The 13,694-nt window shown below is 47.2% G+C and overlaps 1 protein-coding gene across 1 annotated transcript in view; it reads right to left on the bottom strand.

Moving 5' to 3' along the window:
• The window catches only part of KANSL1 (KAT8 regulatory NSL complex subunit 1), a 131,963-nt gene extending 123,852 nt beyond the window's left edge, over nucleotides 1–8,111 (bottom strand). Inside the window, exon 1 of the mRNA XM_011953917.1 lies at nucleotides 7,960–8,111. Coding sequence (XP_011809307.1) covers nucleotides 7,960–8,111 — 152 coding nt within the window. The remainder of the gene's footprint in view (nucleotides 1–7,959) is intronic.
• Between the last annotated feature and the right edge of the window lie 5,583 nt (nucleotides 8,112–13,694).

Genomic DNA, 13,694 nt, shown 5'->3' with positions numbered 1-13,694 from the left:
GTTCACGCCATTCTCGTGCCTCAGCCTCCCGAGTAGCTGGGACTACAGGCGCCCGCCACCTCGCCCGGCTAGTTTTTTGTATTTTTTTTTAGTAGAGACGGGGTTTCACCGTGTTAGCCAGGATGGTATCGATCTCCTGACCTCGTGATCCGCCCGTCTCGGCCTTCCAAAGTGCTGGGATTACAGGCTTGAGCCACCGCGCCCGGCCTGGTCTCAAACTTCTAACCTCAAATGCTCCACCTGCCTAGGCCTTCCAAAGTGCTGGGATTACAGGCATGAGCCACTGCACCTAGCCTTCTTTTATTCTTGAATAAGCCCTCTCATGCATCCTGCAGATATCACCCACGGTCTGGATTTTGATTACTGCAAATCCATGATGTCATTTATACACGTTTCTCCGTCTTCTATATTTCCTATAAGTGGATAGTTGAATCTAGAGGCCTGATCAGATGAAGATTTTGAGTTTTTGGCAAGACTTGTTCTTAGTAGGTATTATGTTCTTCCACAGAAGGCACAGAATGTCTAGCGACTTCCTTTTTGTGACATTAATAGCTATTGACATTCAATGTCGAGACCAGTTACTTCACTGGGGGTTAGAAATGGTGATATTCTTTTTTTTTTTTTTTTTTGGTGGGGTGGGGAGAGAGAGTCTCACTCTATCGCTTAGGCAGGATCTTGACTCACTGCAACCTCCACCTCCTGGGTTCAAGCGATTCTCGTGCCTCAGCCACCTGAGTAGCTGAGACTACAGACATGTGCCACCACACCTGGCTAATGTTTTGTATTTTTAGTACAGACAGGGTTTCACCAGCCAGGTTGCCCAGGCTGGTCTCGAACTCCTGAGCTCAAACAATCAGACGGCCTTGGCCTCCCAAAGTGCTAGGATTACTGGCATGAGCCACTGTGCCTGGCCCAGAAATGGTAATATTCTAATTCTATCATCCAGTCTTCATTTATTAGCTGGATTACTTCTAAAGAGAAACTCCTTCTCATTAACTATTCCATTTACCTGGAGTCTTATCTCATCAATACTGGGAGGATTCTGGGTGCATGGATTATCCCCACTTCCATGTCAGGCCAGAGGTCAGAGGGGCTGAAGGAACTCTTACCAGCAGAAGAATTGGCTGGCGCCAGTCAACCGACAACATCATAATAAATAATTAAGAAGCAAGGGCTGGGTGTGGTGGCTTATGCCTGTCATCCCAGGGCTTTCGGAGGCCTGAGTGGGAGGCTTGCTTGAGGCCAGGAGTTTGAGGCTGTAGTGATCTATGGTCACACCATTACACTCCAGCCTAGGCAACAGAGTGAGACCCTCTCTCTAAAGAAATTAATAATAAAGTGGTTGTTTTAAGGCCCTAAATCAGGCAGCAGCCCATGTGCGGCAAAACCAGGCCTAGGAGTCCCTGGGCACTTTCCTCCCTTCACAGGAGGTCAGACCTGCACAGAGTCATCAAGAGCATGCAGTTCAGCCTCGCCATGTGCAGATGGGGCGACTGAGGACTGGGAGGTGTAGTGACTCATCCAGGCTTGCACACATAACCCAGGTCATGGGCATATCCTTAAAGGAAGCTCCTGAAAAGTCCTTGTGATGGGTTTCAGTGTCTTGGCTGGCTGGGCCGGATGTTCTCACTCTAAAGCCTGTACTTGTAAGCACTTGCAGTAGGCCCACCATTTGACCTGATCTTATTTCCTGTGGTATTCTCAATGCTGATAACAGATGCTTGGTAAATATCTGTTGAAATGAGTCAATGAATGAAGGAGCCATTGTTTCTGTATGTCAGGAACAGGCTGCTCCTGGGGAAGATACTGGAGGCATTGGGGTATCCAGAAAGCAGCCACCCTGGCAGGCCCAGGGCAGGAGCCAAGGGCACAGGGATAAGTGGGAAGCAGGGAGTGAGAGGCCAGCAGCAGAGCCCAATCCAGGAAAGCAAGCAGAGAGGGAGGCCTGCCATCCACCCTGGCAAGGGACCAGCCGAGGAACAGGATCCTGCTGGGTGGGGAGGCAGCATGGATGGGGTTCCAGCAGGTAGCAGGGGCCAGCCACTGAGCTGGGCCAAGGGCAGAACTCCAGTTGCAGGATGGAGCAGGCCAGGCCCCTCCTCCTTACACTGGGCAGGTGACCAAGGCAGGAACTCAGGCCCAAGGAGCAAATCCTACTGTATCAGGTAGGATTCAGTTGGGTTGAGAAGAATGAAAACCCTCAAATATCATTGGCTCAAACAAGTTCGAAGCTCAGTTTCTCTCTCATGTTTAGCTGTCCTGAGGGAATCATTCCAGAGCCAACAGGGTGCTCCATGATGCAAAGGGAGAAGGGACCTAGGCTCCTGTCTTACTGCTCTGCTAACCGCAACATGACTTCTACCCCATGGTAAAATACGGCTGCTGGAGCTCGGCCTTTCCATGCTATATTCTAGGTATCAGGAAGGAGTATGGGAAGGAGAAGAGTACTCTCATTTTTTTTAACAGCAATTCCCAGAATTGCACAGACTGTTTTATTTACATTCTTTTGGCCAGAACTGAGTCACATGGCCATGCCTAGCTGCAAAGGAGGGCTGGAAATGTTGTTTTCCTTTCACATATTCATGAGCCTAGCTAAAAATCAGAACCTGTAGCTGAAGAACAAGAGAATGTACCTGTAGTGACTCAAATTATGACACAAGGCAGAAGTCAACCAGGGAACTCACAGTTCAGGCCAAGGATGCTTGGATGTAGCCGACACCCCTGCTGCCCTAGGTCCTGGGGCTTAGGCAGGATGGGGTCACAGGACTCCCATTGTGGGAGGGAGGGGCCGTGGAGCTTAACCACAGTGCCTGGCTGTCCGAGTACCTGCAACCACAGCAACAGTGGGTATTGTTTGGGGGAGTGGGGAAACAGTCTCACTCTGTTGCCCAGACTGGAGGGCAGTGGCTTGATCTCTGCTCACTGCAACCTCTACCTCCCAGGGTCAAGCAGTTTTCCCACCTCAGCCTCCCCAGTAACTGGAACTACAGGCGCACACCATGCCTGGCTAATTTTTTGTAATTTTAGTAGAGACGAGGTTTCGCCATGTTGCCCAGGCGGGTCTCAAACTCTTGGACTCAAGCAATCCACCCACCTTGGTCTCCCAAAGTCCTGGGATTATGGGAATGAGCCACTGCACCTGGCTTTTTTTTTTTTTTTTGTAGCTAACCCAGCATTAACCCAGGAAGAAGCCTCAGTGGCAAGAAAGTAGGGTTAGTCTGCTCATTGCCAGGCACAGGCATGGACTCAGAGGCCAACAACTGCTTGATGCTGAGAAAAGCATCCTCAAAATATGGGTCAAGGCCACGGACTGCCTTTTCCCAGGAGGCAGTGATGTGGCTGATGATAGCTTCTTTTTTTCTTTACTAAAAATTTTACTATAGAATAGCATCCATATAGAAAAGTACATAAATCATAAAAGTACAGCTCAATGATTTTCACAAAATAAACACACCCAAGTAGCTAGCACCCAGATCAAGAAATAGAACACTATCCAGAACTTCAGAAGCCTCCCCCATCCCCTTCTTCCTGTCCTCTTCCCACCCTCCCCACTCTTCAGCCCCCAACCCTCATCAGCAATTTTTTTTTTTTTTTTTGCGATGGAGTTTCACTGTTGTTGCCCAGGCTGGCGTGTAATGGCATGATCTCAGCTCACTGCAACCTTCATCTCCAGGGTTCAAGCGATTCTTCTGCCTCAGCCTCCTGAGTAACTGGGATTACAGGCACCCCCCACCACACCCAGCTAATTTTTGTATTTTTAGTAGAGATGGGGTTTCACTATGTTGGCCAGGCTGGTCTCGAACTTCTGACCTCAGGTGATCCACCTGCCTCGGCCTCCCAGAGTGCTGGGATTACAGGCGTGAGCCGCCGCGCCCGGCACCACCAGCATTTTTGTAAATTGATGCAGGTGACTCCACGGTATAGTCAACGTTGAGAATCACTCCTTTCATAACAATGCTTCCTTCTCAAACCTGGCTGCACGTTAGAATCCACTGGGGAATGTCTGTCTTTTGAAGTAGAAGATGGAACCAAGATAGCTGAGAAGGCGGTGTGGCACCTGCCATGGACCAGCTGTGTGACCTTCAAGGAGTTCCTTCATCTCTCTGAGTCTCATCTGGGAAATGGGAACACTATCATACTCCTGCAGAGTTGGGGCTGAGGGATAGAAGATGTCAGCCAGGCACATGTAGGGGCTCCTGGTACGTGGCAGCCACTATTGTTTTTATTAAAAGTGAGCAGCCCTAGGAAGACTTAAAGCCCTCCATTCCTTTACGCAGATGGAACCCATTCTGGGGATAAGGGATACAGGTTGTATTGATGAGAGGTCACAGTCCTTCTAGGGAACACAGAAAAATTCCAAGAGCAACAGATATTCCAAGCCGAGGTGGACAGCATCAGAGACCAGTGGCTGGGGATGCATTTGGGCAGGCCCAGCTTTGGCAAAGCCAATCTTCCTTTGAAAAGAACAGCAAGAAGCTGACTGGCTGTAGGCTGTGATGCTAAAAGCTGCTTATGGAGAAATAAACAACCTTTCTTGAGCACCTACTACGTGCCAGACACTGTGCATGCCTGCCTTAAATCCTGGGGGCAGGCAGATTGATCCCTTTTTAACAGGTGAGGAGCCTGAGGCTTGGAGGCTGCAGTGCCTGACTTCCTCACCAAGGAAAACCTGGTGTCCCCATGGGCCTGGGATCTGCCTCTGTTGGATGCAGGCCTGAGGGCATGTGCGTACATGAGTCATCTGGGGATGTGTTGTTTGATTAGATGCTCCTCTTTGTAGTTTTGCCTAAAACAAAAAGTACATGGCTTTTTAAGCTATTGACAACTTTATTTTTTGCACCTATTATACGAACTCCTGACCTCAGGTGATTCACCCACCTCGGCCTCCCAAAGTGCTGGGATTACAGGTGTGTATACTGTTTCTTTTTAGAAGTAGGACCCTTCTTCGAATGAAACTTAATAAGACTCATATAAGCAACAGGTAAGAAGTCATTCTGTTATCATAAGTATATTTTATAAATTCATTGTGGAACATCTAAAAATATACAGAGAAGCAAAAAGAAAAAAAAATCAAAATCTCTCCTGGTCCCAGCCTACAGAGATGGCCACTGCCAATGTTTCGGCATATATTTTCATACATGTGAGTCTGTTTGCATGTGTGTGCAGAAACTTACCAGAAAGCAGTCACATGCTACACATTGTTAGAAAATCGTCTTTGTCTGCACTTAATAATATGTAGTGGCCATCTTTGTGTGTCATTAAGTATTCTTTCTTTTTTTTTTTTTTCTGAGATGAAATTTCACTCTTGTCGCCTAGGCTGGAGTGCAATTGGCACAATTTCGGCTCACTGCAACCTCTGTCTCCCAGGTTCAAGCGATTCTCCTGCCTCAGCCTCCCAAGTAGCTGGGATTACAGGTGCCCACTACCACACCTGGCTAATTCTTGTATTTTTAGTATAGACGAGGTTTTACCATGTTGGCCAGGCTGGTCTCAAACTCCTGATCTCAGGTGATCCTCCCACCTTGCCCTCCCAAAGTGCTGGGATAATAGGCGTGAGCCACCGCACCTGGCCTCATTAAATATTCTACAACAGTGGTCCTGCATTAGAACCCCTGGAGAAGCTTTAAAAATAGCAACGCCTGGGTTCCACCCCTAGAGTCAAATTTAATTCATCTGGGGTGGCCTGAGCTTTGGAATTTTTAAGACTCCCCAGATACTTTCAGTATGCAGCCAAACCTAAGCGCTGTTGAACTACAACATTTTTTTTTTTTCTGAGATGGAGTCTTGCTCTGTTACCCAGGCTGGAGTGCAGTGGCGCAGTCTCGGCTTACTGCAACCTCCACCTTCCAGGTTCAAGTGATTCTCCTGCCTCAGCTTCCCGAGTAGCTGGGATTACAGGTGTGTACCACCACACCCGGCTAAGTTTTGTATTTTTTTTTTTTAGTAGAGATGGAGTTTTGCCATGTTGGCCAGGCTGGTCTCAAACCCTGACTTCCGGTGATCCACTCACCTCAGCCTCCCAAAGTGCTGGGATTACAGGCATGAGCCACCACACCCAGCCAGCATTATTTTTCAACAAGGGCCTTGCATTCCATTTGCTGAAGGGATGGGTTGTAATTTGATCAATCCACTTTTCTTGGACATTTTGGTTGGTTCCAATTTTTATATCATTATAAATCAGGAATTAGCAAACGTTTTTCTGTAGAGAGCTAGGTGGCATTTGTTTTGGCCTTTGCAAGTCACAAGTTCTCTGTTACAACTACTGAATTCTGCCATTATGGCAAAAAATCAGCCATAGACAATGCGAACATGAATGCACGTGGCTGTGTTTCAATCAGACGTTATTTAGAAAAACAAGTGGTGGCCAGGTCTAGCCTGTGAGCTGTGGTTCACTGAACCAACTCTGCGTAAACATTGTGTAGTACATCTTCATGAAGCTAAACCTTCTAGGATGAAATGATCTTTTTCTTCTGACAGTGGTTTTATACTGTTTATTTTTTATTTTATTTTATTTTATTGAGATGGAGTTTCACTCTTGTTGCCCAAGCCGGAGTGCAATGGCGCAATCTCGTTCACTGCAACATCTGCTTCCTCAGTTCAAGCGATTCTCCTGCCTCGGCCTCCTGAGTAGCTGGGATGACAGGCAGGCACCACCACACCTGGCCAACTTTTTTGTATTTTTAATAGAGATGGGGTTTCACCATGTTGGCCAGGCTGGTCTTGAACTTCTGACCTCAGGTGATCCACCCACCTCAGCCTCCCAAAGTGCTGGGATTACAGGCGTGCACCACCGCGCCTGGCCTATACTGTTTCTTTTTAGAAGTAGGACCCTTCTTCAAATGAAACTTAGTAAGACTCATATAAGCACCAGGTAAGAAGTCATATAAAAATATTTTTAAAATTCAAATATGCAGTATTTAGAAGACCAGTTAGGGATCTTCTAGACCAGTTAGATGTCATCTCAAGATGACATCTCAAAAGATGGCGACTATAGTTTTAAATCAGCCTCAGCACCAGTGACATTCAAATCAAAGTTTTGCAGAACTAGCAAAGCACCTCTATAGAACCCCAGGGTTCCACCGGGAACACAATTTGAAAATCATTGCAATAGGATAAATTCCTGGAGTGGAATTGCTGGAGCAAAGGGCCTGAACCTTTTAAAAGCAGTTCGTGGCCAGGTGCAGTGGCTCACACCTGTAATCCTAGTACTTTGGGAGGCCGAAGCGGGAGGATTGCTTGAGGCCATGCGTTCAAGATCAGCCTGGCCAACATGGTGAAACCCTGTCTGTACTAAATATATGAAAATTAGTTGGGTGTGGTGGCGCATGCCTGTAATCTCAGCTTCTTGGGAGGCTAAGGCACAAGAATTGCTTGAATCTAGGAGGTGGAGGTTGCAGTGAGCCGAGATCGTGCCACTGCACTCTAGCCTGGGCAACATAACAAGACTCTATCTTTAAAAAAAAAAAAAAAAAAAAAAGCATTTTGTGTTTGTTGTAGACTTGTCCTACAGAAAGAGAGAAATAAACATGTTTCTAATACTCAAATGAGTGTGAACACCTGCCTGCATCCAGCTGGCCTTGACAGGTGAATGCCCTGGACACTGGTTCCTGGTGTGGTGTGAACCATGTCCTTCCCTTGTCTTACTCCTTACAACGACTGGGGGAAGATCCTTCAAGATTCTCACATTGTACATGCTCAACAAAGCTTTCAACAACATCAATAGTATGATCACTTTATTCTTGACTTAAGGACAGTGGCAAAGGTCTTTATGACATGTTATCAGGTGAATTACATAGGACCTTTTGTGTAACTGATAAAAAGTTATCTTGAGGTAGCTGAAGCCATAAAGGGGAATTTAATTTAATAGCTTATGACACCAAACTACAGGAGGGTTCAGGGTTCTAAATGCTGGGGCTTTCTTTCACTATTGTTTTGACTCTTCTGTGTCTGGGACTTCACCATTTCTGTCGCAGGCAGGTGTTCTCTATCTTTCCACTGTAGAGAGGAATATAATAGGCCTGCATCCCTATAGCCTTGTCACTGGACACAATAGAGCTCTTTTCCACCAGCTCCATGTAGAAATTCTCAGGGAAGTTTTCAGATTGGCCCATTTTGGCTTATCTTTTAATTATTCCTTATGGTGTAACAAACAACCCCAAAACGGAATGGCTTAACAATAACCATTTAATTATTTCTCATGATTCTGTGGGGTTTGGGGCTCAGCTCCAGAGCTCTGCTGGTCTCTGTCATTCATGGGACGGGAGTGCCCAAAATAGTTTCCCTAAATGTCAGGCACCGTGGCAAGGATGGCTAAAAGCTAGGAACTTGTCCTGTTCACATGCTCTCTCTAAATAGCCAGCTTGGTCTTCTTGGCATGGCAGCTGGGTCCCAGAAGTGAATGTTTTAGGAGGACCAGCCCCATTGTGCAAACACTCACCAAGCTTCTGCTTACATTACGCTTTCAATTGTCCCACTGGCCAAAGCCAATCACATAGCCAAGCCCAGCATCACTGTGGGGGTGACGATACATGAGTGTGATACCTGGGGTCAGGGGCCTTGGTGGCCACCAACCAGCCTGTTGTGGGTCACATCCCTGCCCCTGAGCTAATCATCGAGGTCAGGCAGAAGAGTACTAAGATTGGCCCAGCCTCAATCATGCATCCCCTTATATCTGGGGGGCAGGGGAATTGGCAGGTTCCACCTTAACTGGTTGGGATGGGGAAGAACGATTCCTCAAAAGAAAGCAGATGATATTTAGAGCAAACAAAACAATAAACACCTGCTTCCCCAGGGGCAAGGTGTCTTCACAATTCTGAGCACAACTCAGCCAGAGCCAACCTGCCTTGTGCTTGTGTCCCCCTCTCCCCCGCCGTGGGATCTGTTCGAAGGGGGTAGTCCCCAGCACTTGTCCTGACCTGAATATGTTTCTATTTCCTGCCTTCTTCACAGACCCTGAAGCAGGTGACAGGAGTCCCTACAACATGTCCCATCCTTCACCGGGAAGGCATCTGATCAGCATGCCTGCTCAAAAGTCCTCCACCTCGCAGCATCCACATAGAGTCCTTGGCTATGCTAGCAGAGTCTGGAAATGATTTCCCACACTCGAGGAGCGGTTGGCATTGTGAAACTGCTCAGGGACAGAGTGAAGCACTCATTTCCTGTGTTCTGTTGACCTGCGGCCACAGTGTCCCCTCTGGGCGCCCACCACATGCTATGTCTTCCGCTATTCGTACCTTCTCACAGCCTATCATCTAGTTTCTCTACTTGTCTTCCTCACCAGACTGAGCTCCTTGAAGGCAGGGACTGGCTTTCACCGTGATTTCCCAGCACTTAGCTGGACCTGGCACACAGCGGATGCTCAGTGCATGTTCAGTGAATGGGTGAACAAGCTGATGACTTCTAAACCTTTATCTCCAGCCCCAGGGTCCCTCTTCTAAGTTCCCCAACCTTGCTTCCAACTGTCTGCCTGACACTGTCATGTGCACATCCCATGGTCACCTCAGACTCATCATGTTCAAACCTGAGCCCCTGAACTCCACCCTGGCCCGACTACTCTGCTCACTTGTTCACTCCCAGTGAAGGCCAGAAATCTGGAACCATTCCTCAGGTCCACAGGCTCCAGAATCCCCTCCCCCTTTCTACTCTTTCCCTGCCTTTGTTCATGTTCATCATTGCCTTTTTAAAAAATTGAGGTGAAATACACATAACATAAAATTAACCGTTTGAAAGTGAACAATGTATTGGCAATTTTGGCAATTTGTGCATTCACAATGTCGGACCATCACCACTTCCAAAACATTTCAGCACTCCAAAAGGAAACCTTGTACCCGTCCAGCAGTTGTACCCCACTCACCTCTCTCCCCAGCTCCAGCAACCACCAATCTCAGTTCTCTCTCTTCAGATTTACCTTTTCTGGGTATGTCATACAAATGGAATCATATGTTATTTTTTGAGTCTGGCTTCTTGCACTTAACATAATGTGTTTGTTTGTTTGTTTGGTTGGTTGGTTGTTTTTTGAGACAGTCTTGATCTAGTTGCCCAGGCTGGAGTGCAGTGATGTGATCTCAGCTCACTGCAACCTCCACCTCCCAAGTTCAAGCGATTGTCCTACCTCAGCCTCCCAAGTAGCTGGGACTATAGGCGTGTGCCACCATGCCTGGCTAATGTTTGTATTTTTAGTAGAGACACAGTTTCACTGTGTTGGCCAGGCTGGTCCCACACTCATGACCTCAGGTGATCTACCTGCCTCGGCCTCCCAAAGTGCTGGGATTACAGGCATGAACCACCGCACCTGGCCTTAACATAACGTTTCTGAAGTTCATCCACATTATTAAAGTATGTGTAAGTATATGCTATAAGATTTATAGCATGCATATGTACTTCACTCCTTTCTATGAATAATATTCCATTGTATGGATAAACCATATCTTGTTTATCCCTTCGTCCAGTGAAAAATATCTGGGCTGTTTCTACCTTTTGGCTGTTGTGAATAGTGCTGCTATGAATATGCATGTGTGTGTATTTGCTGGAGTGCCAGTTTTCAGTTCTTTGGGTGTATACTTAGAGTGGGGTCGCTCCTCAGTGCCTTTTGCCTTGTCTATTGCAATAGCCCCCAAACCAGCCTCCTAGAGCCAGTTCACTCTGTCCTCCATACAGTTGCAAGAGTGTTCACCATTTTCCTTTCCTTTTCAAAAAATACAATTTTATTTCTTATTGTAAAATCTATTGTCAATTTTTTTATGCAGAAAAGAGTTGCTTTATTTTTTATCTGGGGAGATGTAAATGCCAGGCTGATCGTTTGTCTCCCCTGTGTTTTGGATGAAGTCCTGAGTGTCCTGGCACCCACGTGCCTCTTTAGCCATCTCTTCTGATGCTCTTCCTCACTGCCTCCCCATGCCTGTTCCCCTGCAACTACAGTTATTATTATTATTATTGTTATTTTTGAGTCTCACTCTGTTGCCCAGGCTGGAGTGCAGTGGCACCATATTTGGCCGACTGCAATCTCTGCCTCCCGAGTTCAAGCAATTTTCCTTCCTCAGCCTCCCGAATAGCTGGGATTACAGGTGTGCACCACCATGCTCAGCTCATTTTTGTATTTTTAGTAGAGACAGGCCACCGTGTTGGCCAGGCTGATCTTGAACTCCTGACCTCAAATGATCTGCCCACCTTGGCCTCCCAAAGTGCTGCGATTACAGGTGTGAGCCACCATGCCTGGCCTGCAACTACAGTTATGCACTCCTCCAGCCTCTGAGTCACTGGAGCTGCTATTCCTCTGTGGGACTGCCCTTCCTGCCCTTTCAGTCTGATCTATCCCACTTACCTTCTCTGACTCAGCTCTCCTTGTCACTGTTCCCCCCAGCAGGTCACACATACGTGAAAGTGGCCAGGATCACTGTGTCCAGGACAGAAGGAAAAAGAAGACCCACATAGGATGCAGTTAGGTCTCACTGATTGACCATAAGCAGCACTGGTTTTACCTCTCACTTTTTGCAGTCTCAGATAGTCCCCACACTGTCTAAGCTAAACAGGGAACCACCAACCCACCCAAGCTCCGTCATTAGGAGTTGGCATCTTGCTACATTCCCTTGTTGTGACGGCTGGCAGTGAGGCTTGTGAACAAATGGGCAACCCAGAAGGAGCTTTCTCTTCCTTTTTCCTTCCTCCTCCAGGCTTCTTCTTTCTACTCGGGAAGCCAGATGCTTTAGAGCTTAATTACACCCTACAGTTGGAAGCGCAGAATGTCAGAGCTGTAAAGGAAGGGCCTTATTATAAATAATAGCTGCTTGCATTTATTGAGCACTTACTCTGTGCCAGGCACTGCGCCAGGCCCGTTTCCAGGCAGTACCTTGTTTAACCTTCCCAACAATTCTAGGAGGCAGTTACCATCATCATCCCTGGTCTATAGGGAAGGAAACTGAGGCTAGGGGAGGCTTCAGGGCATTTCCCAAACTGTGCTAAATGGTACATAGTGTCCCAAAATATTAGTCGGGGTTGGCAAAAAAGGATTCCATTGACAAATGCTGAATCCCACATCCCCCCTCACCCCACCCCTGGGGAAATTCACAATGTACATCCACATACTAAAGGTCCTGAGAAGTCCTACAGCAATGAAACCTGTTTAGGTCAATGTCTCTTCTGTTGCAGGCCTCACAGAACTATTGATCCAAAGAGCACACTTTGGAGAACATTGGTATTGACCAACTTTCTCATTTTACAGATGGGATACCAAAGACCCAGGCAGTACTTTTGGGGTAGACAAGGCACAGACCTTCGGCTCCTCACTGTCTTCAAGCTCATAAGAAGCATAGAGGGGAAGAAGACAGACGAGGGCCCATCTGGCCTACTACCTGTTTTTGGAAATAAAGCTTTTTTGAAGGTGTTCTGATTAAGCTCCCACAGTTAATGGATGAGCCAATGGAAGCCCAGAGAGGATGGTTATCTTGTCCAATGTCACACAGCCAATTAGGAGCAGAGGCAGAAGTAGATCACAGATGTCCAAAATCCAGGTATTCTGTTGGGTTGTGAGCTCCATGTCACCTGGGATACCTGTCTCACTCTCCACTGTATAGAACTTACCCAGGCACTGTTCCCTTTCTGCTACTGCGTAGACACCCAACCTGCAAGGCATTTCTTTAAATTTTCTTTTCTTTTTTTTTTTTTTTTTTTGAGATGGAGTCTTGCGTTGTCTCCCAGGCTGGAGTACAGTGGTGCGATCTCAGCTCACTGCAACCTCCGCCTCCCAGGTTCAAGCAATTCTCTTGCCTCAGCCTCCTGAGTAGCTCGGATTACAAGGCGTGCACTACCACGCCCAGCTAATTTTTGTATTTTTAGTAGAGACAGGATTTCACAATGTTGGTCAGGCTGGTCTGAAACTCCTCACCTTTTAATCCACCCGCCTCAGCCTCCCAAAGTGCTGGGATTACAGGCATGGTTGGCCTGAACTGCCTGGGTACTCCCCTCTGTCTTCAACCTCTGTAGGTAAACTGAGCAGGGGTCAACCTCGAAGTCTCTTAGGGGTCAAAGGCTGAACAGGACAATCCATGTTTATTTTAATTCCGTACCAGATGCAGTAAAACATAATTAACTTTCCCTCTGCCAATTTGAAACGTGAGATCATTTGGACAGGAACTGGGCAAACGGGCAGAAGGCAACCTTTGCCCGTTCCAGGAAGAGTGTGCCAAACAAATGAAGAGTGTAAACAGGGTCCTGGGGGATTGTTTAAAACCAATTCAGAAAATAAATGATGTCCAAAGGCCCTTGGGCCTCCCTGAAGTACACTGTCGTACAGTGGTCATCCATTTACATTTTTCTGAAGGCATCTGGGTGGCTTACAGTTGAATATGCAAATCAAATCATTCTTACCTCTGCATTAAAATGGCTCATACGAAGAACACTTGCTGACAAATGTGAACAATTTAAAATCTCTGCAGATTTAAGCATTTTCCTTCTGGCGGGTCCATCCAGCAAGTGATACTAATTAGGAGCTTTTATTAACCTTGAGATCTGGAGGAGGGGGACTTCTTACTGACTCTGGATGGCTCAGGCATGCCAGAGGGCTAAAGGTTCATCTAGAAACAGCTGCAGAGACAGCAGAGCATAAAGCTCCGGGTGGCAGCTCTTCCTGGGGCAGCTGGACTGCCCAGATGGCCCTTCCAGAGCTGGGAAATGCAGACTTGTCCCTGAGGTGGAGGGTA

The sequence above is a fragment of the Colobus angolensis genome, unplaced genomic scaffold, assembly GCF_000951035.1.
Source record: "Colobus angolensis palliatus isolate OR3802 unplaced genomic scaffold, Cang.pa_1.0 Scaffold377, whole genome shotgun sequence".
NCBI lineage: Eukaryota > Metazoa > Chordata > Mammalia > Primates > Cercopithecidae > Colobus > Colobus angolensis.
The sequence above is the reverse complement of the archived record's forward strand: the minus strand, read 5'-3'. Positions and strand labels throughout refer to the sequence as shown.